The following is a 27,775-nucleotide window of genomic DNA, read 5'->3' as shown; positions in this document are numbered from 1 at the left end:
ATGTCGACCCCTTCTCCTCCCGCCTTCAATCTTTCCCAGCATCTGAGTCTTTTCTAGTGAGTCAGCTCTTCGCATCAGATGGCCAGAGTATTGGAGCTTCAGCTTCAGCAACAGTCCTTCCAGTGACGTGACTGTTATCACACCCCCAAACTGGTGGCAATGTGGTAAGAACAGGGATTGAAATTCGTTATAACTGGTTGGCAGATAGATGGGGAAACAATGAAAACAGTCACAGACTTTATTTTGAGGGGGTCCAAAATCACGGCAGATGGTTACTGCAGCCATGAAATTAAAAGACACATGCTCCTTGGAAGAAAAGTTACTGACCAACCTAGACAGCGTATTAAAAAGCAGAGACATTACCTTGCCAACAAAGGTTTGTCTAGTCAAGGCTGTGGTTTTTCCAGTGATCATGTATGGATGTGACAGTTGGACTATAAAGAAAGCTGAGCGCAAAGAATTGATGCTTTTAAGCTGTGGTGTTGGAGAAGACTCTTGAGAGTCCCTTGGACTGCAAGGAGATCCAACCAGTCCCTCCTAAAGGAGATAAGTCCTGAGTGTTCATTGGAAGGACTGATGCTGAAGCTGAAACTCCAGTCCTTTGGCCACCTGATGCGAAGAGCAGACTCATTGAAAAAGACCCTGATGCTGGGAAAGATTGAGGGCAGGAGGAGAAGGGGACGACAGAGGATGAGATGGTCGGATGGCATCACTGACTCCATGGACATGAGTTTGAGTAAACTCTGGGAGTTGGTGATGATGACATAGAGGCCTGGCGTGCTGTGGCCCATGGGGTCGCAAAGAGTCGGACACGACTGACTGACTGAACTGATAGCTGGTTGGTTCACTTTGGATGCAGGTTTCTGGGATCCCACCCCCCAAAAAAAGCTGGAAAAGTTGCAGTCATGAGAATAGTGAACATGCTCTTCACCTCAAGTGGCCAGAGTATTGGAGCTTCAGCTTCAGCATCAGTCCTTCCAATGACTATTCAGGACTGATTTCCTTTAGGATGGACTGGCTGGATCTCCTTGCAGTCCAAGGGACTCTCAAGGGCCTTCTGTTACTGGAATAGAGTTGATTTACAATCTTGTCTTCGTCTCAGCTGTAAAGTGAATCAGTCATACATACACATGGATCCCCTCTTTTTTGTATTTCCTTCCGATTCAGGTCATCACGGGTCATTGAGTAAAGTTCCTTGAGCTATACAGTAGGTTCTCACAAGTTATCTGTTTAATACGTGTGTGCTATATTGCTTCGATCATGTCCGACACTTTGCGACCCCGTGGACTGTATAGCCCGCCAGGCTCCTCTGTCCATGGGATTCTCCAGGCGAGAATACGGGATGGAGTAGCTCGCCACTTCCTTCTCCGGGGGAACTTCCCGACCCAGGGATTGAACCTGCGTCTCTAATGTCTCCTGCACTGGCGGGCAGGTTCTTCACCACCAGTGCCACATAGAAAGCCATGTAACAATAGTTCCTCTAAACGTGCATGTTAATTCCAAAAATTTAGACCTAGATTATTTTTGATTTTCAAAATGTACTATTATATTTGAATAGCAAAAAAGAAAAAGAAAGCCAAGACGTCATAGTCTGTATGTGTCCGTTCCAGTCTCCCAATTTATCCTGTGCACCCCTTACCTCCTGGTAAGCCTGATTTTCTTTTCTACATCTATGACTCTTGTTTCTGTGGTATGCGTGGGTGTGTGAGTTCATTGCTCAGTCGTGTCCAACTCTTTGTGACCCCGTGGACTGTAGTCCACCAGGCTCCTCTGCCCATGGGATTCTCCAGGCAAGAATCCTGGAGTGGGTTGCTGTTTCCTCTTCCAGGGGGGTAATCTTCCCAACCCAGGCATCAGACCCGGGTTTCTGTAGTATAGATAAGTTCATTTATATATTTTAGCTTAGGAGTCATTTTTTTTTTAATTGGAGAGTCATTACTTCCCAATATCATGCTGGCTTTTGCCATACCTCAACCTGAATCAGCCGTAGGTGTACATATGTCCCTTCCTTCTTGGACCTCCCTCCCTATCCCACCCCTATAGTCCGTCATAGAGCGCCAGCTTTGGCTTCCTTGCGCCGTACAGCAGATTCCCAATGGCTGTCCACCTTATGAAGGATAGGACATATGTTTCAAGGCTACCCTATCCGTCCGTCCCACCCCGTTCTTCCCCCGCTGTGTCTGGAAGTCTGCCCTTTATGTCTTCGCCTCCTTTGCTGCTCTGCACTTAGGATCGCCAGGACCATCTTTCTAGATTCCATGTATGTGCATTCACTTCACTTCAGTCGCCCGACTCTTTGCGACCCCATGGACCACAGCACGCCAGGCCTCCATGTCCATCACCAACTCCCGGAGTTTACCCAAACTCATGTCCCTCGAGTCAGTGATGCCATCCAGCCATCTCATCCCCTGTCGTCCCCTTCTCCCATGTGCATTAATATAGGATACTTGTCTTTCTCATAGTCAAAACATAAAAACAAGTACTGGATTCTTTTCTTTTTTATTATTGATTTATCTTTTTAATTGAAGGATAATTGCTTTATAGACGTTGGTTGGCTTCTGCTAAACCTCAGCATGAATCAGCCATAGGTATACCTGTGTCCCCTCCCTCTTGAACCTCCGTCCCACCCCCCACCTCTCTGGGTTGTTACCGAGCCCCTGTTTGAGTTCCATGAGCAATACCGCAAATTCCCATTGGTTATGTAATTGACACATGGTCATGTAAGTTTCCGGGCTTCCCTGGAGGCTCAGCTGGTAAAGAATCTGCCTGCAATGCGGTTCGATCTCTGGGTCGGGAAGATCCCCGAGAGGAGGGCTTGGCAACCCGCTCCTGTGTTCTTGCCTGGAGAATTCCATGGACAGAGGAGCCTGGTGGGGGCTACAGTCCATGGGGTCGCAAAGAGCCTGGCACAACGCAGGGCAATGTGAGTTTCCAAGTTACTGTCTTCATACATCTCAGCCTTTCCTTCCCGCCCACCACTGCCCTACACTGACCGCAGCCTGGATTCTTCAGTTAGGTGACTTTCGAAGTGGTGGAGAAAGGATTCAAGCCCACACAAGCAGGCGACTTGACTTCACACTGGTGTTTTATATTTGTTTGACGCCAGTGAAGACCTGCAGGGGCTCGGGGAGCCGGGTTTCCCAGGCGGGCTCCTATCGTGGGTCCGCGTCCCGATCGCACCAGCAGAAGGGAAACCGACCGCAGCATGGCTGCAGCCACGGCTTCCACGTGTTGTCGGCCGCGTCCAGCTGCAGCGGAACCGGGCTGAGCGTCCGGCGGTGGGCCGCCACGGCCCGGGCCACGGTCTCCACCACCCGGTGGAACGAGGGCTCCGTGTCCGGCGTGAGGGCGTGGGCCTCGGAAGGGTCTCGGGACAGGTCGAAGAGCAGCGGTGGGGCGTGCTGGGTTACCCGGTCCCCGGAGCAGGGGCACACCAGCTGCCCGTAGCAGGCGCCTGCGCCGTCCGGCTGGAAGACGGGGGTCGCGAAGTGGACTTTCCACACTGCGCCCCCTGGAGGGAAGGCAAGAATTAGTGCGGGTGGGACCTGCCGGCTAAGGATGGATGGTGGCCGGTCTTCTGGGGCGGATGGGACAGGCGTGGGCCTCCCTGGTGGCTCAGACGGTAAAGAATCCGCCTGCAATGCAGGAGACCCAGGTTCCATCCCTGGGATGGGAAGAAGCCCTAGAGGAAGGCCTGGCAACCCGCTCCAGTATCCTTGGGCTTCCTGGTGGCTCAGACGATAAAGAATCCGCCTGCAGTGCAGGAGACCCAGGTTCGACCCTTGGGTCGGGAAGATTCCCTGGAGGAGGAGGGCATGGCCACCCACTCCAATATTCCTGCCCAGAGAATCCCATGGACAGGAGCCTGGCGGGGCTACACACAGTCCATGGGGTCGCCAATGAGTTTGACACGACTTAAGCGACTGAACAACCAGGAAACCATAGGCAAGCCTTCCCTTCCCATGGGGGACAGGATGATTGACAGCTAAAGGATGCTCCTGGGATCGGAAGGAAACTACCGCCAAGAAGGAAGTAAGGGCCATCACGTGGAAATAAATGAAAGGCGTGAAGGAGCAGAAAAGGATGCTCCTGGGATCGGAAGGAAACTACCGCCAAGAAGGAAGTAAGGACGGCCACGTGGAAATAAATGAAAGGCGTGAAGGAGCAGAAAAGGAGAGCAGAGGCCAAGCCGGGCCCCCGCGTGCGGCGGACTCACGGTCGCGTTGGTGCCACCGGGCGGCGTGCAGAAAGCTCTCGCAGTAGTGCATGAGGAATTCGTGGTCCGAGTGCTGCGTGGTCCCTTGGAGCAGGGCCAGCAGGTCCCGGCCGTCCACCACCCTGCAGGCGGGAGCGAGGCGGGCGGACTCAGGGCGGGGCGCTGGGAAGCGGGCGGGAAACATTAGCGAGCCCCGGCGGGCAGCTGGTATACCATCCGCCTGCAGGCAGGACCTTTGGTTGGAAGACCCTGGCGGGTCCGCCCCCCCTCCAGGGGGCTGAAGCAAAGGTCTACCCGGCATTATTCTGAATGCACGGATGGGTTATTGTCTGGGAAACAGCTGCTTGGTTTTGTACGGATTGGGAGCTTTAACTCCTTACAGAAATATATGGTGTGCTTCCACAAGACCTGGAATCATTCCATAAATATATATAATAAAATAAGTATGCGTATATACGATATATGTGGGGCTTCCTTGGTGGCTCAGCTGGTAAAGAATGCCTGCAATGCAGCACACATGGGTTTGATCACTGGGTTGGGAAGATCCCCTGGAGAAGGGCATGGCACCCCACTCCAGTATTCTTTCCTGGAAAATCGCATGGACAGAGGACCCTGGCCGGCTACAGTCCATGGGGTCGTGAAGACTCAGACATGACTGGGCAACTAATGCTTTCACTTTCATCATATAAATTAATTATGTATTCATCTGTATGTTGGCAAGTTTAAGACATTATTTTCTTTCTTTTACTCCCAAATTTTGTATAATTTTTTGGGGGGTCCATGCTGTGCTTCGTGTAGGATCTTAGTTCCCTGACTAGGGATTGAACCCACAACTCCTGCATTGGAAGTACGGAGTTTCAACTACCGGGCTTTCAGGGAAGTCTCAATAATTTAAAAAAAAAAAAAAAAATGGAAACATCAAAAGTCCCTACCAGGCTACGTGAAAAGGACTCTCTCGTGATGGGCTGTCAGTAAATATATGGGTGTTTCAGCGACCATCGTCATACTCAAGAGGCTCCACTTTTAACTCAGGAGAGGGACATGTTGTGTACACCATAAAGAAGACATTGGAGCCCATAATGATGAACGCTTTTCCAGGTACCCATCTCGTGGGCATTTTAGGCCAAACGAAAGTGATGTTTGACGCACACGTTGTCTGTATGCAAAACAGAATTGCCTTCTCTGGGCCGGTCTTTACCTGTCCTGGGGCACCTGGCCACCCGCCAGGTGGACCACGGTGGGGAAGACGTCCATCAGACTGGTGGGTTCATGGACCACGCGGCCGGCCGGCAGGACCCCAGGCCACCGGAATATCCCCGGGACCCGGATCCCGCCTTCCCAGCCGCCCGTGCCTTTGCTGCCTGTGTTTAAACATGAACAGGAAAGAATGTGATTGCAAATCAGGGGTTGCTTCCCTGGGTGACTTAACCCTTGTGTTCATTTTAAATCACTCTTTCTCCCCCTCTCTGTTTAATGACATGATGACATTTAGCTCCTACATGGTCAGATTTTATTTTCCTTATAAATCTGGGTGTTGGTTTTCCACCATCCTGGGATCAGGATGTGGATGTCCTGGGGGACATTATTCTCTCCACCACTCAGGTGTCAGTATTTGGGGATATTATTCTGTCTATCAACCATGTGGGGTGTCAGGACGTGGATATCTTTGAGGACATGATTCTGTCCACCACAGTGATCATTGGGGTTCTTCTGATTTTTGTGACTTTGCTTTTGTAAACTCACATTCCAGAGGAAGGGTTGAGAATTATTGGGAAGAGATGAAGACAGTAGACACACATCTGAGAATGCGTAACTCTCACCTTTGTATATCCCATTCCAGCCACCATACTGGTTGTTTCCAGACTGAGCCTCTAAGGACCCGCCGTGATCCGATGTAAAATAAACGAGGGTGCTGTTGGTCAACCCTTCTGTGTCCAAAGTATCAAGGATCTGGCCTGCAAAGAACACATGTGTCTGAGGCGGTCAAAACAAGACAGTCTTTCACCAAATTTTTGGAACGCTTCATGAAAAGGAGTCTTTAGTATGAAAGCATGCTGAGTGACCAGTCATAGAAGTGTGGGATTCTAGTGGGTGTAGTCAAAGCTCTGGTTTTTCCAGTAGTCACGTACGGATGTGAGAGTTGGACCATGAAGAAGGCTGAGGGCAAAAGAACTGATGCTGTGGTGCTGGAGAAGACTCTTGGGGTTCTCTGGACTGCAAGATCAAACCAGTCCATCCTAAAGGAAGCCAACCCTGAATATTCATTGAAGGACGGATGCTGAAACTCTAGTCCTTTGGCCACCTGATGGGAAGAGCTGACTCACTGGAAGAGACCCTGAAGCTGGGAAAGATTGAAGGCAGGAGGAGAAGGGGATGACAAAGGATAAGATGATCAGATATCACCAACTCAGTGGGCATGAATTTGAGCAAACTCTAGGAGATGGAGAAGGACAGAGGAGCCTGGAGTGCTGCAGTCCATGGGGTCGCAAAGAGTCGGACACAACTTGGAGGCTGAATAACCAGATAGCATCTTTGATCTAAGATTGATACATCTCTTTGTATGTGCCCCCATTCAGCCTCCAAAAAATTTCAGGAGAGTGACAAGGTTGCATGAGACATAGGACAGTGTGGCGAACACTTAAAAGGGAGGCAGAAGAAGGTTACAGAGAAGAAAGGAGAGGGAGCATGGTGACTATGAAGCAGGCCTTAAAGTGTTCGCACAGCAATGAAGAAAAGCTACTTACCCACCATCCAGTCCATCTCTTCTGTGTTGTCCCCGTAAAGCCCGTGGGGACTCCTCCCACGGAAGTTCTCAGTCGTGACAAGTGGGGTGTGGACGTGTAGAAAGGACACAAAGAGGAGGAAAGGTCCTTGCTTGTTTCTGAAAACCGATACAACACGCCTGGCTTTATTTCTTATTCACTTGTTTCAGTGGACCCAGTTGGGTTCCAGGGATCATCATTTAGGACCATCCACTTGACCAAAATTGTCTCTCTGAGCCGGAAGGATTTCACCATGCGGGCTTTCCTGGTGGCTCAGTTTGTAAAGAATCTTTCTGCAACACAGGAGACCTGGGTTTGATCGCTAGGTCGGGAAGATCCCCTGGAGAAGGGCATGGCAACCCACACCAGTATTCTTGCCTGGAGAATCCCATGGACAGAGCAGCCTGGTGGGCTACAGGGGTGGTAAAGAATCAGACATGACTCAGTGACTGTCGGTTTCACTTTTTTTATACCTATTAACAAGAGAAGGGAGCAGGAGAGGATGACAGAGTTGGATGGCATCTCATCCGACTCGAAGGACATGAGTTTGAGTAAGCTCTGGGAGCCGGTGATGGACAGGGAGGCCTGGCGTGCTGCAGTCCATGGGGCCGCGAAGAGTCAGGTGCGACAGAGCCCCTGAACAACAACCTACCCATTTCGGAAGAAGGAGATTCGGGATGCGTCTTCACCCTGAAGCGCCTCTCTGCACTCACCTTTTGACGAAGGATGAGACCTCCTGGAGCATGAGTGGCGTCGTCCTCTGAGAGCGCATGGGCTGCTCTGCGATGGAGTGATTCCGCATCAGAAAGCAGTCCGCGTGCGCGATCAGGGCGCCCACCACACGGGAGGTGGTGAAGAGCAGGAGGCACACGACGGTCGACCAGATGACCGGAGTCCAGGAGGCTGGGATCAGGTGGGTGAGCTTCCCGAGGGTGAGCGTGAGGGCGGCCAAGGCCACGAGCTGGGAACAGACACCGAGTCGATGCTCCAGGACCGCACGCTTCTCGGAGAGTCCCCAGCGCTCGCAGTCTGCCATCATGCTGAACGGCATTCCGTAGAAATAGTCGAAGCCGTGATTGAGCGGGTGGTGGCAGTGATCGTTGGCAGACGCACAGTTGAGACCCAAATGCCATTTTCCTGGAAAACAGGCAAAAAAAAAAAAAAAAAAGTGTGCAGATGGGACAGTGGTCCTTTCATTCTTCGATGAGTGGGTACGACGTGCTTGCCGAGTCCTCGGTTCTCGGCTGGCTGGTGGGATGAGGTCAGGGTGCAGGCAGGTGGGCAGGGGATGGTGTTTGCTGTTATTTCCCCAGGAACCTGGCCGGGTTGGGTCAAGGCAAGGAGAAGTGTGCCCGTGTTTCTGGTGCCCGTTGTAACTAATCACCATCTCCATCTTCTCAGAGTCTGATCGTTCTTTCAAACACCTGTGAGTTGCCTGCATCTTGCTGTTTCTCAGTTGAGAACTCCGTAACTTTGCCAGCAAAAGTGCATCTAGCCAAAGCTGTGGTCTTTCCAGTAGTCATGTATGGATGTGAGATTTGGACCAAAAAGAAAGCTGAGTGTCAAAGAATTGAGGCTTTTGCTCTGTGGTGTTGGAGGAGACTCTTGAGAGCCCCTTGGGCTGCAAGGAGATCCAACCAGTCCGTCCTGAAGGAAATCAGTCCTGAATATTCATTAGAAGGACTGATGCTGAAGCTGAGGCTCTAATATTTTGGCCACCTGATGCAAAGAACGGACTCATTGGAAAAGACCCTGATGCTGGGAGAGACTGAGGGCAGGAGGAGAAGAGGACGACAGAGGATCAGATGGTTGGATGGCATCACCGACTCAATGGACATGAGTTTGAGCAAACTCTGGGAGATGGTGATGGACAGGGAGGTCTGGCCTGCTGCAGTCCATGGGGTCACAAAGAGTCAGACATGACTGAGCGACTGAACAATAGCAACGGATTAGAACCGCATGTGGTCTGCAGTGGGGACCTTAGAGAGATTTTGCGTTCTGTTGAAAATTTGTTACTGTCACATCTGTGATGCGTCCAATGCCGTCTTGTAGATGATTTGCAGTTGTATTTTATTTTTTAAATTTTTATTTCATACTGGAGTATTACTGATTAACAGTGTTCTGTTAGTTTCAGATGTACAGCAAAGTGAATCAGTGATACATATGCATGTATCTCTTCTTTTTCAAAATTTTTCCTCAGTTAGATTATTACAGAGTATTGAGCAGGGTTCCCTGTGCTGTCCAGCAGGTCCTTGCTGGTTCTCCATGTTAAATGCAGCAGTGTGTCCATGTCCATCCCAGACTCCCTGACTATCCCTTCCCCCATCCTTCCCCCTGGTGATCATCAGGTTATTACAGAGTATTGAGCAGGGTTCCCTGTGCTGGCCAGCAGGTCCTTGCTGGTTCTCCATGATAAACACAGCAGTGTGTCCATGTCCATCCCAGACTCCCTGACTATCCCTTCCCCCATCCTTCCCACTGGTGACCATCAGGTTATTACAGAGTATTGAGCAGGGTTCCCTGTGCTGTCCAGCAGGTCCTTGCTGGTTCTCCATGTTAAACACAGCAGTGTGTCCATGTCCATCCCAGAGTCCCACTCTACCCCCCACCCCCACCCAGTTTCTAAGCTTTTAAATCATAGCGCACCGGAAAACTGTATGAACCACCAAAACTCTCATTAAGCTGATACCTCTGGCGCATCTACTTTGCATGAAGCAGTGTGGGTAACAACATCCCAGCGTGCATGGAGCTTTATGTCCAGTGAGACATTCTACTGTGTTTCCCAACTATTTCATTTGCAAACTGTTTAGTTAAAGTGAAAGTCGCTCAGTCGTGTCCAGCACTTTGTGACCCCATGGACTATCGGTCCTTGGAATTCTCCAGGCCAGAATACTGGAGTGGGTAGCCTTTCCCTTCTGCAGGGGAATCTTCCCAAACCAGGGATCAAACCCAGGTCTCCCGCATTGCAGGCGGATTCTTTACCAGCTGAGCCACAAGGGAAGCCCAATAATACTGGAGTGGGTAGCCTTTCCCTTCTCCAGGGGATCTTCCCAATCCAGGAAATCGAACTGGAGTCTCCTTTATTGCAGGTGGATTCCTTACAACTGAGCTATCAGGGAAGCCCGTAGATGAATTAAATGTCCCTATAAAAATAACGTGCTCAGTACTGTTTGACTGGCTCCTGACTATGATTCTTTGGATGTTGCCAACAAAATTGGGATCATCTAAACTGAGTCCAGTATAAAAGTCTTCAGAAGAAACAAATGGTAATGTGCTTAATCCTTAGAAAGTGTACCTACCTATGAGTCCGGTGGTATAGCCTCTGTCTTTCAGTATTTTTGCAAAAGTTATTTCACTGGGCGGAAGTCCTCCAGAGACCGCTGTCCACCGGAGAACACGGTGACCTTGACTGGAAACCATACCTTTGATCAATGGTGTTCAGAGAGATGTTACAGTCAGACATCGAGTTTTGTCATCAAGGCTATTGTTAAGTGTTAGTCACTCCGTCCTGTCTGAGTCTTTGTGAGCCATAGACCGTAACACACCAGTCTCCTCCGTCCATGGGATTCTCCAGGCAAGAATACTGGAGTGGGTTGCCATTCCCTTCTCCAGGGGATCTTCCTGTCCCAGGGATTGAACCCTGTATTGGTGGAAATCTCCATGACTCAATATGCGATGGAGAATTTAACCTTCCAACATGAGTTGAGCTCATGGGGTTTATTTCTGGCATTGTCACCCAGTGTACTTTCTTTTAAAAAAAAAATTTATGTCTATTTTATTTTTTGGCTGCGCTGGGTCTTTGTGGCTGCTGGCCAGTCTAGTTATGGCGACTTTGTCTTTAATGGAGACACCGTTTCAGTTTGTGGGTGAAAGGCGCTCAGTCATGTCTGACTCTTTGCGACCCCACGGACTGTACACTCCATTGAACTCTCCAGGCCAGAATTACTGGAGTGGATAGCCGTGCCCTTCTCCAGGGGATCTCCCCCACCCGGGAATCAAACCCAGGTCTCCTGCATCGCAGGCAGATTCTTTACCATCTGAGCCCCCAGTGGAGGCCTTGAACTGTGTGGTTAAATATGGTTAAAATAGGATGTTGTATATTGTGTGACTTTGACCACAATAAAACAAAAAGAGTAAAAAAAAAAAAAAATACAGGGGGACTTGGAGCATTCTCCCGACCCTGTACTGAATAATTCATGCCTGCTTAGTCACAGAGAGCGTGTTCCTGTCCACTGTGTGGCTAGACGGAAGGACCGACCTGATCGGAGCGGGTATCTGCCTGTTAAAAACGCCGCTCTGCTTGGGGTGCACACAGGGGCGGCGGCCAGATGCTGGGTGAGCTTCACGCCAGCCGCCGCGAGGCGGTCGATGTTTGGAGTCCTGTGCGAGAAAACATTAACTCTCTTAATCCTCAGCAGACCAACACGGGGTTTGTTTTTCTTTCCATAAAGCAGAGTGACATCCTACTAGATAGAAAAGCTGACATTTTATGAATGAACACCTCCCTGAGTACATTCAGCCATGCCCAACTCTTTGCGACCCCCACGGACTGTAGCCCACCAGGCTCCTCTGTCCATGGGATTCTCCAGGCAGGAACACTGGAGTCAGTTGCCTTAATCTACTCCAGGGGATCTCCCCGACCCAGGGATCGAACCTGCGTCTCCTGCACTGGCAGGCGGATTCTTTACCGCCTTAGGAATGAGCAAAAGGCAACGACTTTGCAGAGGTGAGGGTGCTGTACAGAGTGAGGTGAGTCAGAAACATAAGAATATCGTATATGAGCGCGTATATGTGGAATCTGGAAAGATGGTACCGATGAACCTGTTTGCATAGCAGAAATGGAGACGCAGATGTAGAGACAAACGTATGGATACCAAGGAGGGAAGGGAAGGTGGGGTGGGGTGGGATGATTTGGGAGTTTGGGATTGACCTATAGACCCCACTGATACCATGGGCTTCCCAGGTGGCGCTAGAGGTAAAGAACCCACCTGCCCATGCAGGAGATTCCTGGGTCAATCCCAGGGTCAGGAAGATCTCCTGGAGGGAAGGCGTGACAACCCACTCCATTGTTCTTGCCTGGAGGATCCGCATGAACAGAGGAGCCCGGTGGGCTATACAGTACATGGGGTTGCAAAGAGTCGGAGATGACTGAAGCGAGTTAGCATGATACTGTGTATAAATTCGGAAATGACTGAAGCGACGTAGCGTGATACTATATATAAAATAGATAACTAGTCAGAACCTACACTACAGCACGGGGAACCCTACTCAATACTCTGTGGTGACCTAAATGGGAAGGAAAATCCCAAAAGACGGGGGATACAGGTACACGTATAGTTGATTCACTTTGTTAGCAGAAGCTAACAACATCATAAAGCAACTATACTCCACTGAAAATTAATAACAACAAAAAGAAAACAGTGGCAAAACTTCAAACGTCTTCCGAACCATCAAAGAAACATCGACTGCAGAACTGTTTTTTGATGTTTGACCACACCCCTCCTCATGCGGGAATCTTAGTTCCCTGAGCGGGAATCGAACCTGCATCCCTTGCGTTGGAAGGCAGAGTCTTAACCACTGGACCACCAGGGAAATCCCATTCAACTGCATTGTTTACCAAAAGCTTCCACTTTTGGAGGCTGAGATGGACTCAATAGAACATCCAGAATTGAGAGTCCAGGGTGATTTCTCACTTAGGACTCTCAGTCTTTTTTGTTTTTGTTTTTAAATTTTTTTATATGGGTATATCATTGATTCACCATGTTGCATTAGTCTCTGGCGTACAGTGGAGTGCTTCAGTTATACTATGCGTTTGAGCTGGGCTGAGTGCAGGTGTGGGAAGAATGCAAGGTGGAAGTGCTTTTTAATCGCTGTCACGTCTGACTCTGCAACCCCAGGGACTGTAGCCCCTCCAGGCTCCTCTGGCCATGGGATTCTGCAGGCAAGCATACTGGAGTGAATTGCCATGTCCTCCTCCTGGGGATCTTCCCCACCCAGGGGTAGAAGCCGACCGAGTCTCCTGCTTAGGCAGGCGAACTCCTTACCACTGAGCCTCCTGGGAAGCCCGATATCTTACAAAGAAAGGATGTGTGCACAGCTCTGTTCAAGTCTGAATTGTCTAGACCAAAGGTCAGATGGCTCATCATGGACCTCTGCACCCGGGTGTCAGATAAGCCGGTCTCCGGTCCTTGCCTGATGGTGGTGTTGCCGTAGCAACCGACGTCTCCAATGCCGAGATCGTCCGCCATCAGAAGGAGGATGTTCGGCCGGGGGCCCGGTGGCGGGCCGCAGGCTGAGGGTTTCGGACCCAGAAGCGCAACGACGGCGAGCGCCAGCCAGCTCCTGAAAGACAAGGGTCGGACGAGGCTGCGTGCGGGGTTGCATCGAAGTACACAGCTTCTGTAAGCGCGAAAGCTGGGGCCGCTCCTCCAGGGGACTGTCAGAGGGGCATCCCGGTACAGGAGAGTCTGAGTACATCTCTTAGGCATTTGATTCGTTTTTCTTCTTTTTAAAAATATACGTTATATCAAACATAATGTATATTTACTAAATATATATTATAAATTATATTAAATTAATATATATTATCATCCCATTTCAGAAGAGTTTGAATACATCTCTTAGGCATTTTCTTTTTGTTAAAAGCCACTTGTACTTTTTTTGGATATTAGCATTGAATTTCAGAAGAGGTTGGATAAGTGTCTTAAGCATTAGATTTTTCTTCTTTTTTTTTTTTTTTTTCTGTTAGCGACCCCATGGACTATACAGTCCATGGAATTCTCCAGGCCAGAATACTGGAGTGGGTAGCCTTTTCCTTCTCCAGGGGATCTTCCCAACCCAGGTCTCCCGCATTGCAGGCGGATTCTTTACCAGCTGAGCCACAAGGGAAGCCTGAGAATACTGGAGTGGGTAGCCTGTCCCTTCTCCAGGGGATCTTCCCGACCCAGGAATCGCACCGGGGTCACCTGCATTGCAGGTGGATTCTTTACCAGCTGAGCTACCAGGGAAGCCCTAAACATATATTCTATTAAATTATCATCTCATTTCAGAAGAGTTTGAATACATCCCTTAGGCATTTTCTTTTTGTTAAAAGCAACTCATACTTTTTTTTAATATTAGCTTTGAATTTCAGAAGAGCCTGAATACATCTTAGGCATTTGATTTTTCTTCTTTTTTTTTTTTAGTTAAAAATGACTCACACTTTTTTTTTTTTAATATTATCATCTCATTTCAGAAGAACTTGAGTACATCTCTTAGGCATTTGTGTCCCCCCCACCCCCCGCCTTTTTTAAGTTAAAAACAACTCATGCTCTTTTATAGATATATTATCATCCCATTTCAGAAGAATTTGAATACATCTCTTAGGCATTTGATTTTTTTTTCTCTTTTTTTAGTTAAAAACAAGTCACACTTTGTTAATATGATCACATTTCAGAAGAGCTTGAGTACACCTCTTAGGCATTTAATTTTTTTTTTTTTTTTAGTGAAAGACAACTCACACTTTTTAAAATATATATTATCATCCCATTTCAGAAGAGTTTGAACATATCTCTTAAGCATTTGACTTTTTTTTCCTTTTTTTTTGTTAAGAACAACTCATACTCTTTTTTAAAAAAACATTATCATCCCATTCAGAAAAGTTTGCATTCATCTCTTAGGCATTTTTTTTTCCCTTTTTTTTTTTTAGTTAAAAACACTCATACTCTTTTTTTTAAAATATTATCAACCCATTTCAGATTTCAGATAGTTTAAAACAACTCACACTTTAAAAATATATATTATCATCCCATTTCAGAAGAATTTGAATATATCTCTTGTGGCTCAAATACATTCCCTGGTGGCTTAGCTGGTAAAGAATCCACCTGCAATTCGGGAGACCAGGGTTTGATCCCTGGGTTGGGAAGATGCCCTGGTGAAGGGAAAGGCTACACACTCCAGTGTTCTGGCCTAGAGAATTCCATGGACTGTATAGTCCACAGGGTCACAAAGAGTCGGAGACGACGGAGTGATTTTCACTTTCTTAGGCATTTGATTTTTTTTTTTTTTTTTTTTTAGTTAAAACAACTCACACTTTTAAAATACGTAACATCAATCGCATTTCAGAAGCGTTTGAATACGTCTCTTAGGCACTTGAAATTTTTCTTTTTTCCAGGCAGTCCAGCAGTTAAGATCTCGCCTTCCAATGCAAGGAGGACAGGTTTGATCCCTGGTCGGGAAGCTAAGATCCTACAGGCCTTGAGGCCAAAAACCCAAAATGTAAAACAGAAGCAGTGTTGTCATACATTCAATAACATGCACTCAGCTGCTTAGCCGTGTCCGACTCTTTGCAACCCGAGGACCATCGCCCGCCAGGCTCCTTTGTCCGTGGGGTTCTCCAGGCAAGAAGACTGGAGTGGGTTGCCATGCCCTCCTCCAGGGCATCTTCCCAACCCAGGGATCGAACCCACGTCTCCTGCATTGCAGGCAGATTCCTTACTATCTGAGCCCCCAGGGAACTCCAAGGGGCATTGATCAGTGACTAACTGAGAAAGATCACTTTACTATCAACGGATTCTGAAAAACTGACCGGAAAGACGCAGACGCAGACGGTGGAGATGACCGATTTGCACACAGCCCTGTCTTACCAAGAGTGTTCCAGATGTAACATGTCCTCTCTCTCCTTGTATTTCCTGTAAGAAATAAAGAGGTGTATACTTGGGCAGCAGGAACGGAACTATTGATAGTGCATTAAATAATATAATGGCTCAGTGGTAAAAAATTAAATAAACAATCTGCCCGCAACGCAGGACATGTGGGTTCAGTCCCTGGGTTGGGAAGATCCCCTGGAGGAGGAAATGGCAACCCACTCCAGTCTTCTTGCCTGGAGAACCCCACGGACAGAGGAGCCTGGAGGGCTGCAGTCCACGGGGTCACAAAGAGTCAGACACAACTGAGCATGCAGGCAATCGTGTGAGGCCGGTCAGCTTAGGGCACTGAGTATGCTCAAGAGTTTCAACAACAAGAGGGAAAAAGTTGATTCTGCCAGTAGCCTGTGAAAATGACCAAAAACCCATAAAGGAAGGCTCTTCCTGGAAATTTCCCAGCAGTCGAGTAGTTAAGACTGTGTGCTTCCAGCGCAGAGCGCGTGGGTTCAGTTCCTGGTCGGAGAAACTAAGATCCCGCATGCTGACCAGTGTGGCCAAAACAACAACAAATCACACAGGGGGGCTTCCCTGGCTGCTCAGCGGTAAAGAATCTGCCTGCCAATGCAGAAGGCGCTGCTTCCACCCCCGGGTTGGGAAGATCCCTCTTGCAGATGAACAGTGAAGGCTGTGAGCCACAAACACTGAAGTCTGTGAGCCCTAGAGCCTGTGATCTGGGATCCGGCAAAGAAGACACAGCACATCCATAAGTAATAAATCAGTTAATCTGGAAACAAAAAAGAACCAAAGCGATGCGCTTCCCTGCAGAAGAAGCTTTCCATACACTGGACACCGTCTCCAGAATGTAGAACGCGGACTTCCTTAGATGTAGCTTAGGACAGAGGGGGTGATTGCTTCGGAGGCCCCAAAACAGACCACTGTTTCTCCCTTGTGGTGAAAGTTCCCGAGGCGTTCTGCATTCAGGCGTGGCTGCTGGAAGCCTGGTTCGGTCCAGACGGACCTTGAGTCCCACATCAGGAGCAAGGAAGCAAGGTTCTCCCTGCTGGCTCAAGTGGTTAAAAGAACCCACCTGGCAATGTAGGAGATGCAGGTCTGATCCCTGGGTCTGGAAGGTCCCCTGGAGGAGGAAATGGCAACCCTCTGCAGCCTTCTCGCCTGGAGAATCCCACGGACGGAGGAGCCTGGCGGGGCTACAGTCCACGAGGTCGCAAGCGTCAGACCTGACTCAGAGGCTGAACAACAACAGCAAGCAAAGCCGTGTTTCCTCCGAAGGTTCTAGAATCCTCGGACCTCACCCAGGTTGTGGTTTACTGGTCCTGTTTGCACAAACTCGGGACGAAGCGGATGTTCTAGTCCAACGGCAGACTGGAGGCGTGTTCAGTTTGACGAGGTCCCAAATGCCCTCGAGGTAGGTCCTTGGATCAGATGGGGCCAGTGTGCAAACAGCGTGTGTGCTCGCTCAGCCCTGCCCGAGTCTCTGCGACCCCACGGACTGCAGCCCACCAGGCTCCTCTGTCCCTGGGATTCTCCAGGCAAGAATACTGCAGTGGGTGGCCACGCCCTCCTCCAGGGGATCTTCCCCATCCAGGGATCGAACCCCCATCTCCTGTGTCTCTTGCCTTGCAGGCAGGTCGGTTACCACTGAGCCAGCTGGCTAGCCTGTCCAAACAGTGTCCTTGGAGCCAGACTGCAGGAGGTAGGCTGGAGTGGGTATGTCCTGGTTGGAACTCTCTTTCAACTTGACCAGGAAAAAAAACAAAACCAACTGGTTTGGGGTTTCTGGCCTTTTGTGTCTGAGTCCTGATGTGACTTTAAAAAAAAAAAAAAATGTAAGGGCTTTCCCGGTGGCCCAGTGGTAAAGAATCCACCTGCCAGAGAGGGAGACACGGGTTCGATCTCTAGTCCGGAAAGATCCCACGTGGCGCGGTGGGGCAACTAGCTGAGCTGGTGCTCTCGAGGCCACGAGATGCAGCCGCAGAAGCCTGGAGCCCGTGCCCTTTCACCAGACGAGCCCCTGCAGTGAGAAGCCTGCAGACCACAGCTAGAGAGGAGCCCCTGCTCGCTGCCCCGCGAGAAAACGCCCTGAGCAGTGATGAAGACCCAGCAGAGCGCCAAGTCAATCAATAAATAACACTGTCCAAAATTTAAAAAAAAAAAAAAAAAGAATATTAAGACTCCTCCCGACCCGCCGCGCCCCGGTGGCCCAGGAGTTAGGATTCCATGCTGTTAATTCTGGGCCCAATTTCAATCCCTGGTCAGAGACCGAAGATCCTGCGAGCCTTGAGGTGTAAGCGGAAAAAAAAAAAAGAAAGAAAAGGGGAGGGGGAAGAAAGTGGAACATGTGTTTATCAAGAACGTGATGATTAATATTTCGGGCTTTTCTGCCAATGTGGTCTTGTCCCTGCAACTTCTTTCTGTCTTTACACTGGGACGTGGCCCCCGACCATCCAGATGGCTGAGCTTGTCCGTCAATAAAACTGGATTTCCAATGGCAGGCTGAATTTGCGGAAGGGACCACAGCTTTCTGATCCCCAACATGAAGGAGGCAGCATAAAGGAAAACACAAAATGAGGTGAGAAGACATCAGTACGACATGATCTCTAATACATATTTTTTATTTTTAGTTCTGGTGAAACTGAAAGTCGCTCAGTCATGTCTGACTCTTGGCGACGCCGTGGACTATGCATAAGTCCATGGGATTCTCCAGGCCAGAATACTTTAGTGGGTAGCCTTTCCCTTCTCCAGGGGAATCTTCACAAGCCAAGGATCGAACCCAGGTCTCCCGCATTGCAGGCGGATTCTTTACCAGCTGAACCATCAGGGAAGCCCTGATTGCCTTTTAATTGTGGTAAACACACATTGATTAAAAACAGAAAAGATTTGTATGGAAGATCATGTCATATCAATACGAAATTCCTTCCCAGGTGGCACTAGTGGTGAAGAACCCGCCTGCCAATGAAGGAGACCTGAGCTCGATCCCTGGGCCGGGACGATCCCCTGGAGGAGGAAACGGCAGCCCACTCCAGTACTCTGGCCTGGAGAATCTCATGGACCGAGGAGCCTGGCGGACTACAGTCCACGAAGTTGCAAAAGAGTCAGACAGCACTTGGCGACTCAACAGCGATGAACAGACATGGCAGAATTTCCCGTCTCCGTCATTACGTGGACAGCGCACTAGCGGTGAGCACAGTCCTGTCATTGTACAGCCGTCCCCGGGGCCCTCGTTCGGAACTACTTCATCTCCGCAGACCGAGACTCTGTCCCCATGAAACACGCTCCTGCCCACCCCGCTCCCCCAGCCCACGGAGCCCACCCTCATGCTTTCTGTCTCCATGAATCGGATGAGTCTATGCTGCTTATGTCCATGAACCACACAGTATCTGTCCTTTCCTGTCCGGCGTATCTCACATGGAGAAATGTCCTCAAGGTTCACCCACGCTGTAGCCTGTGTCAGAATCCCCCGACGTGGCTAAATGATATTCCGTTGTGTGCATGGACCACATAATCTATATATGCAATACTTTGTCGTTGTTTAGTACCTCAGTCATGACCAACTTCTTTGCGAGCCCGTGGGGGCCATAGCCTGCTAAGCTCCTCTGTCCATGGGATTCTCCAGGCAAGAGTACTGGAGTGGGTTGCCATTTCTTTCTCCAGGGGATCTTCCTGACCCAGGGATAGAACCTGGGTCTCCTGCATTGGCAGGTGGATTCTTTACCGCTGAGCCATCAGCGAAGCCCGTATATCCAGTAATTTTTTTTTTTTTTTTATGAAAAAGGTTACATGGAAACTTACGTTACTATATGTGCCATAGATAGCCAATGGTAATTTGCGGTACGGCCCAGGAAACTCAAACGGGGCATCTGTATCAATCTAGAGGGGCGGGAGATGGGAGGAAGTTTCAAAAAGGAGGGGATATGTGTATACCTGTGGCGGATTCATGTTGAGGTTTGACAGAAAACAGCAAAATTCTGTAAAGCAATTATTCATCAATAAAAAATAAATTTTAAAAAAAGAGAGAAAGAGTCAGGATAGCCCATGGTATGCTACTATCTGTCGCAAACAATAATAGGAAAAGGGAAGTGTTGCATGAGTCGCCCGGTCATGTCCGACTCTTTGCGACCCTGTGGACTGTTAGCCCGCCAGGCTCCTCTGTCCCTGGGATTCTCCAGGCAGGAATACTGGAGTGGGTTGCCACTTCCTACTCCAGGGAAAAGGGAGGAACACGTTTATTTGTTTGTCCAAAAAACCGTCTGGTGACAACAGATGCTTTGTACAGATGAGTGGCAATCGTGTCCCTTGATGTGAGGCTCATTCCTTGGGCTAAGCTTCGACTTCTCTTTCCCTGGATACCCAATAAATGTTGAATGTCACCGAGTGACCAGGTAGCATCATGTGTGGTGAAAATGCCGGTCCCTGGCAGCCTCTTTGTGGCCATGAGGAACCATAAAGACATGAGGGAAGCCAATTTTGGCTCTTGGGTGGGGGGGGGGGGGGTGGTCAGTGACCCTTGATGTAGCATGGCTTTTGCAGTGGCCCTGAGCCTTGCTTATGAGCGGAAGAGAGATTGGCTTGTGCGGCCTGCGTGGTGGGGTGGGCTTCTGAGCTGGGGGCATCATCCTTCTCCCAGCTGAGCTGTCCTGGGGGAACTGGAAGACGTGTAAGGAGGCAACCTTGTAACGTGTAGGTCAATACATTCCGGAGATAATACCAGGGTCGAAGTTACTAAGAAACTAGACCTTAATTGTTCTGAACATACAAAAGGCAATGGAAGCTATGTGAGGCAACAGCACCGTTAGGTCACCCTATGGCTATCGACGCAAGCATATTGCAACACATACGTGTATCAAAATGTCGCTTTGTACAGGGCAGACTCTCACAAAGTTATCTGCTATTTAGATCTCCATTAAAAAGAAAAAAAAAAAAAAGGATACAGAAAAAGAGAAAGAAAGCTCTTCAGTGAAGTAGTACCTATAATTTAGCCTTTGATGCTCTTCCAGGGAAGAAGGAATTGCAAACCCTTGGGTTTCTGGCCACCCTCCAGACCGCCCGGCAGCATGCCTCGCTTCTCCACTACGCTCCGGGCTCGGTTCCCAAACCCACTTCAGTTTTGAATCTCAGCGCCCAGTCCCCCACTCTCTGAAATCTCTTAGCATCTGAGAGGTCGACTCTGCAGAGCATTCCTCTGTTTTCGACCCGGGTGGGCTGTAGCCCACCAGGCTCCTCTGACTGTGGAATTTTCCAGGCAACGACATTGGAGTGGGTTGCCGTGCCCTCCTCCTCCAGGAGATCTTCCCCACGCAGGGATGAACCCAGTTCTGTCAGAGTCTTTACCATCTGAGCCACCAGGGAAGCCCTCTCTTTTGCTATTTAATTCTACAGTCCTGCCAGAAACCCCGCTCCGAGGCAACATCTGACATGGATATCTTTTCTTTTCTTTTTTTTTAAACAAAACTTGCCTGCCAAGTACAGCCAGACTCCGGGGGGGCGCCAGGCAGCCACGTGTGGGCTGAGGGTCACCAGCCGGGCTGCTTGGAGAACAAATCAAGAAAAGCGGGTTACCTGCAGGGCAGTCTCCGGCCCGGGAAGCCGAGGTCAGCGGGCCGCGTGCAGGAGATGTGATCTCAGGCTCTGACCCCAGGAGGTCCGTGCAGTCCACGCATGTGCGGCTGATTCAGACTCCGGAGTAGCAGCGGTCCTGCCTGCCCCAAGTTAGGTTGTGCGCGGACTCAGCAAGCCTTGCAATCTGCAAAATAGCACAGAAGAACTTCTGTAGGGAGGGCCTGTCGTCCGTCCTTTTTTTTTTTGGCCTGTCGACAGAAGATCTTCTGTGCTCCTTGAGAGATGGTAATGTTTGCCAAGGGATCTCAGACAGCCGGAAACAGGGAGCCTTTTCATTCACAAATAGGGCTCCGGCGCATGGCTCAAGTCACACGGGGCGTTTGCTGGCCCCTGTCCCAAAGCAGGGAGGTGGTTGCCTTGAAAATGCCCCCTTGCACAAGTCCTGAAATGTCGCGTGCTTTCCCCCTTGTCTCGTGTCCGCTCCCAAAATGGAAAGACAGAGGACGGCTCTGAGGAGGTTTCGACTCCTTCTGTGTGTGCCAACGACGCTTGATCACCGGAAACTGAAAGGTTGTTGCAGAGCCCTGAAGACGCCGGGATGCTGGGCCTCCGGACGGGAGGATTTCAATTCCGGGAGCAGCGATGAGGCTGGATCGCTCAGAACATTTGTGTAGCAAAGGTTTATTCAAATATAGGAGAGACAGACAAAGCTTCCGACACAGACATCAGAAAGGGGCAGAAGGAGTGCCCCCCACCCCTTGCTGGTTTTCAGCAAGCCGTTTTCTGTCTCTTAGAAAGGTATTAACCAGATAAGAGGGACACCTCAAAGCTGAAGGAGTTTCACCAAACCCCTCTCCCACAACATGCCCTTTTGAGATAGCTTAGCACGAGATGTGTCATCCCCCAGCCGCAAAACAATTGATACGAATGCTGGTTTGTTGAGCTATTATCAGCCCAAGGTTTGAGAAAAGAAAAGAAAAAATGAAAAAGTTAGTCTTAGGTGGAACCGTTTTGAAGAAGTTGCAAATTCCAAAGCAAATGCGTCGTTTCATCCGCGTAGCTTAAAACAAACATTTCCATAAGAAAAATGCATTGGTTAGCTCAAGGTTTGAGAAAAGTTAAGTTCAGGGGGAACCGGGTGTCGTCATGGCAGCAGAGAATTTTAAGAGAAACCTCCTTTTAATTTTGTATGAAGTGAAGTGAAGTTGCTCAGTCGTGTCTGACTCTTTGCGACCCCATGGACTGTAGCCCACCAGGCTCCTCCATCTGCGGGATTTTCGAGGCAAGAATGCTGGAGTGGGTTGCCATTTCCTTCTTCTTAATTTCGTATAGAGAAGGGGAAAAAAATCTGACACTTGGACTTTGTCTCCTTCTGCTTAAGGGAGAGATAAAAAATGTCTGACACTTGCAGCCTCTTTCCCCCGTTTGGAGACCCCTGGCCCGTTACCCTCTCAATAGCGTGACCATCTGTGTGAACTCTTTTTCAGCGTCATGCCTTTTTTTTTTTCTTTTCTGTTGGCTAGGGGAAACATTTTTCCATATGGTGGCAGAACATATATTTCTTTTTTTTTAAATCATTTTTTATTGAAGTAAAGTTGATTTACCATGCTGGACTAATCTCTGCTGTATAGCAAAGTGAATCAGTTATTTTGTTCAGTCGCTCAGTCGTGTCCGACTCTTTGCGACCCCATGGACCGCAGCACGCCAGGCCTCCCTGTCCATCACCATCTCCTAAAACTTGCTCACACTCATGTCCGTCGCATCGGTGATGCCATCCAACCATCTCATCCTCTGTCGTCCCCTTCTCCTCCTGCCCTCAATCTTTCCCAGCATCAGGGTCTTTTCCACTGAGTTGGCTCTTCGAATCAGGTGGCCAAAGGATCGGAGCTTCAGCTTTTAGCAACGGTCCCTCCGATAATGTGACTGTTGTGTGTGTGTGCTAAGATGCTTCAGTCATCTCCGACTCTTTGCGAGCCCATGGACTGCAGCCCACCAGGCTCCTCTGTCCATGGGATTCTCCAGGCTAGAAGACTGGACTGGGTTGCCATTTCCTCCTCCAGGGGATCTTCCCAACCCAGGGATCAAACCCTCCTCTCTTATGTCTCCTGCATTGGCAGGCAGGTTCTTTACCACAAATGCCACCTGGGAAGCCCAGTGTGACTATTATCACACCCCGGAACTGGTAAAAACTGGGAAGGTTGGGGATTGAAATTCCTTAGAGCTGGTTGGTCCGCTTTGGATGCAGGTTTCTGGAACAAAAAAAAAAAAAAAAAAACCACAATCTGGAAAAGGTGTGGTTATGACAAGAGTGGACGTGCCCTGAGTTGCTCATTGAAACCCCTAGATCAGCCCTTTTCCTGATCTTTCCGGAAGGTGCCGGCAGAGAGTGTAGGCAGAAATAGATGGTGACTGCCACCTGGCTGCCAAGCGCAGTAAAATCCATGTTTAAACTCAGATTTAAATGTTTAATTTAAACATGTTTAAACTGCAGGATGCTGCAAGTGAAGTCTGTTCTGATGGGGGCTGTCTTCTCACTCTGCTGATTGTGGACATAGCAGTTTTTAATTCTGATGAGGTAAAACTTACCTGTTTTCCCTTTCTTCTGCTGCTTGCACTTTCAATGTCATAGATAGTTCAGTTCAGTTGCTCAGTTGCGTCCGACTCTTTGTGACCCCATGGACAGCAGCACGCCAGGCCTCCCTGTCCATCACCAACTCCCGGAGTCTACTCAAATTCAGGTCCATTGAGTCGGAGATGCCATCCAACCATCTCATCCTCTGTCATCCCCTTCTCCTCCTGCCTTCAATGTTTCCCAGCATCAGGGTCTTTTCCAACAAGTCGATTCTTCGCGTCAGGTGGCCAACGGATTGGAAGTTTGGCTTCAGCCTCAGTCCTTCCAATGAATATTCAGGACTGGTGTCATAGCTAAGGAATCACCGAATCCAAAGTCATGAAGATTTAACCCTCCGTTTTCTTGTAAGAGTTTTGTATATTGAAGGCCACTGTTTAAGGTCTTTGATCCATTTGTAGTTAATTTAGAGATCTATCCATATAGTGGAATATGTGATGTGGTCTTTAGTCGCTCAGTCGTGTCCAACTCTTTGTGACCCCATGGACTGTAGGCCCCCAGGCTCCTCCATCCATGGGGATTCTCCAGGCAAGAATACTGGAGTGGGTTGCCATGCCCTTCTCCAGGGGATCTTCCCTACCCAGGGATCAAACCCAAGTCTCTTGCATTGGCAGGCAGAATCTTTACCAGCTGAGCCACCAGGAAAGCCCAAGAATACTGGAGTGGGTTGCCATTTCGTTCTCCAGGGGATCTTCCCGACCCAGGGATCAAACCCAAGTCTCTTGCATTGGCAGGCAGAATCTTTACCAGCTGAGCCACCAGGAAAGCCCAAGAATACTGGAGTGGGTTGCCATTTCGTTCTCCAGGGGATCTTCCCGACCCAGGGATCAAACCCAAGTCTCTTGCATTGGCAGGCAGATTCTTTACCACTGAGCCCCCTGGGAGGTTTTTTGTTATGTATATTTTTCAATAAAAAATGAAAAAAAATAAGCTGAGGATAAAAAATATGTATTTTAGAGCAGATAAAAATAGAGTTTTTCACTAACACTTCACTTCACTCAGTCATGTCCCACTCCTTGCAACCCCATGAATCGCAGCACGCCAGGCCTCCCTGTCCATCACCAACTCCTGGAGTTTACTCAAACCCATGCCCATCGAGTCGGTGATGCCATCCAGCCATCTCATCCTCTGTCGTCCCCTTCTCCTCCTGCCCTCAATCTTTCCCAGCATCAGGGTCTTTTCCAATGAGTCAACTCTTCACATGAGGTGGCCAAAGTACTGGAGTTTCAGCTTCAGCATCAGCCCTTCCAACGAACACCCAGGACTGATCTCCTTCAGGATGGACTGGTTGGATCTCCTTGCAGTCCAAGGGACTCTCAAGAGTCTTCTCCAACACCACAGTTCAAAAGCATCCATTCTTCAGCGCTCAGCTTTCTTCACAATCCAACTCTCACATCCATACATGACCACTGGGAAAACCATAGCCTTGACTAGATGGACCTTTGTTGGCAAAGTAACGTCTCTGCTTTTTAATATGCTGTCCAAGTTGGTCATAACTTTCCTTCCAAGGAGAGAGCGTCTTTTAATTTCATGGCTGCAGTCACCATCTGCAGTGATTTTGTAACCTGCCCCAAATTCCATTTCCAGTACATTGTTTGATGCACAGCAGTGCTTAACTTGAGCTTGTCCACTGAACCTCCCTGGAGAGAACAGATGTTGAATCTGAGCGCTTCGTTTTATAAACATAGGGCTTCCCTGGTGGCTCAGATGGTAAAGAATCTGCCTGCAATGCAGGAGACCTGGGTTCAATCCCTGAGTCAGGAAGATCCCCTGAAGAAGGAAATGGCAACCCTCTCCAGTATTCTTGCCTGGAAAATCCCGTGGACAGAAGAGCCTGGCAGGCTACAGTCCCTGGGGGTCGGAAAGAGTCGGACACAGCTGAATGACTAACGCTTTCAGTTTTACTTTTTAGAATAAATCACGTCAGGACATCTTTCCCAGTGTGAGTGAGTGTGTGAGTGTGAAAGTCGCTCAGTCGTGTCCAACTCTTTGCGATCCCATGGACTGTCCATGGGAGTCTCCAGGCCAGAATACTGGAGTGGGTAGCCTTTCCCTTCTCCAGGGGATCTTCCCCAACCCAGGGGTTGAACCCAGGTCTCCCACATTGCAGGTGGATTCTTTACCAGCTGAGCCACCAGCGAAGCCCATCTTTCCCAGGAAGGGATTCAAACCTAATCTTCATCACCAGACACACCTTTCCTCCCCAGCAGTTGAAAAACAAACATCAATATTAAAATAAAAGGAGCCTCTACCTGACAGGCAAAGATACAGAAGACTGAAGGCTGTATTTACAATAAGTAGGGCATGGAAGCAACCTAAATGGCCATCGAAAAGTGAAAGGATAAAGAAGCCGTGTTACATATACACAGTGGAATATTACTCAGATGTGAACAGGGACACATTTGAGTCAGCCCTAACGAGATGGATGAACTCAGAACCTATTATACAGAGTGAAGTAAGTCAGAAAGAGAAAAACAATTATCATAAACTAATGCATATATATGGCATATATATATTTATATATGTGAATCTATATGTAAAGATGGTACTGATGAATCTTAGTTGCAGGGTAGCAATGGAGATGTAGACATGGAGAGCAGACTTAGGGACAGTGTGGATGGGGGGAAGGAGAGGGCAGGAGATACGGAGAGAGTAACGTGGAAGCGTACATGACTATATGTAACATAGACAGCCAATGGAAATTTGCTCTATGACTGAGGGAACTCACGGCGGGGCTCTGGGACTACCTACAGGGGTGGGATGGGGAGGGAGGTGGGGGGGAGTTTCAGGTGGGAGGGGACATGGGTAAACCTATGGCTGATTCATGGGGATGTCTGGTAGAGACCAATGCAACTGCAAAGCAGTTATCCTTCAATTAAAAATAAATAAATTTTTTTAGAAAATAACAGAAGAGTGAAGGAACAGACCCTGTATGAGAAACTGGGCGATTCAGCGCGTTGAGACTTTCGAAGCATTCTCACAACGAGCATCTCTTCTTTCCCTGACTCCTGGCTTCTCACCAACATGAGTTCAGTTCAGTCGCTCAGCCGTGTCCGACTCTTTGCGACCCCATGGACCACAGCACGCCAGGCCTCCCTGTCCCATCACCAACTCCCGGAGTTTACTCAAACTCATGTCCCGTCGAGTCGGTGATGCCATCCGACCATCTCATCCTCTGTCTCACCACCATAAGAAGACTTTAAGAAAGGGTGGAGATGCCCAGGGATAAGTGCAGTGGTAGCATTTCTAGAGGAATGTATGGGTGAATCTAGCAGAAAGGGTGTCTGGGTGCTGTGAAACCGCCACATATGTATGCAGCCCATGGCACTCAGCGTCCATAGAGCCGTGAAAGGTCCCTAAGATGCTTGGAGACCGGAAGAGGCTGAAACGCTCCATATTACACGTGTGCCCTCTCTTCCCTGCTTTGAAAGTCTGGCTGGAGTCCTTGCTTAAGTTTCATTAAAAAAAAAAAAAATTCAACGTTCTGAATTCCCCTTTCTTATCTGTGTACGTTTGGTACCATGCAAAGGGCTTCCCTGGTGGCTCAGTGGGAAAGAATCTGCCTGCCAATGCAAGAGACTTGGGTTTGATCCCTGGGTCGGGAAGATCCCCTGGAGAACGAAATGGCAACCCACTCCAGTATTCTTGGGCTTTCCTGGTGGCTCAGCTGGTAAAGATTCTGCCTGCCAATGCAAGAGACTTGGGTTTGATCCCTGGGTAGGGAAGATCCCCTGGAGAAGGGCATGGCGACCCACTCCAGTATTCTTGCCTGGAGAATCCCTATGGACAGGGGACCCCGGCGGGCTACAGTCCATGGGGTCGCAGCAAAGAGTGGGGCATAACTGAGAGAGTAAACAGCAGTACCACTTGAAAGTCAACCATGCCTGATATCCTTCCGTAAATAACTATGTTCGCAGCAGTCTCAACAGGTCATGTTTAGATATAAAAATAATTGGCGCATTTGAGC

The 27,775-nt window shown here is 49.0% G+C and overlaps 2 protein-coding genes across 11 annotated transcripts in view; one reads left to right on the top strand and one right to left on the bottom strand.

The window, feature by feature from the left end:
* ARSH (arylsulfatase family member H) overlaps window positions 1-27,775 on the top strand; it is a 50,448-nt gene that overhangs the window by 1,737 nt on the left and 20,936 nt on the right. Inside the window, exons 2-3 of one of the 5 annotated variants that reach the window (XM_061136760.1) lie at window positions 18,072-18,192; window positions 18,545-18,800. The exons of the other annotated variants lie outside the window; for them this stretch is intronic. The gene's annotated coding sequence lies outside the window, so the exon portion shown is untranslated. The remainder of the gene's footprint in view (window positions 1-18,071; window positions 18,193-18,544; window positions 18,801-27,775) is intronic. 5 annotated transcript variants of the gene reach the window in all.
* On the bottom strand, window positions 1,816-22,071 carry ARSL (arylsulfatase L). 6 transcript variants are annotated; one of them, XM_061136754.1, is made up of 11 exons: window positions 21,180-22,071; window positions 15,603-15,647; window positions 13,171-13,344; window positions 11,237-11,358; window positions 10,278-10,400; window positions 7,692-8,115; window positions 6,961-7,097; window positions 6,037-6,171; window positions 5,415-5,577; window positions 4,217-4,338; window positions 1,816-3,511 (listed from the first exon to the last, which is right to left on the bottom strand). In XM_061136754.1, the coding sequence occupies exons 2-11, from the start codon at window positions 15,623-15,625 to the stop codon at window positions 3,153-3,155; spliced, it is 1,782 nt and encodes a 593-aa protein (XP_060992737.1). In that variant the 5' UTR covers window positions 15,626-15,647; window positions 21,180-22,071; the 3' UTR covers window positions 1,816-3,152. The 6 variants fall into 6 exon arrangements, with proteins under 6 accessions (XP_060992737.1, XP_060992739.1, XP_060992738.1 ...); XM_061136756.1 differs by having other exon boundaries at window positions 13,171-13,320; XM_061136755.1 differs by lacking the exon at window positions 21,180-22,071 and adding an exon at window positions 16,690-16,787.

The sequence above is a fragment of the Dama dama genome, chromosome X (genome assembly GCF_033118175.1).
Source record: "Dama dama isolate Ldn47 chromosome X, ASM3311817v1, whole genome shotgun sequence".
Classification (NCBI taxonomy): Eukaryota; Metazoa; Chordata; class Mammalia; order Artiodactyla; family Cervidae; genus Dama; species Dama dama.
This window is presented reverse-complemented; position numbering and strand designations above follow the sequence as displayed.

Bases quoted from the DNA above. Each gene is read 5' to 3' on its own strand.
- ARSL (XM_061136753.1), bottom strand. From the start codon at position 13,466: ATGCCTAAGAGATGTACTCAGACTCTCCTGTACCGGGATGCCCCTCTG. The intron at 10,401-11,236 runs GTCGGTCCTTCC...CATTGATCAAAG, and splicing joins CAGATACCCGCTCCGATCAG to GTATGGTTTCCAGTCAAGGT. The intron at 6,172-6,960 runs GTAAGTAGCTTT...TGTTCTTTGCAG, and splicing joins AGAGATGGACTGGATGGTGG to GCCAGATCCTTGATACTTTG.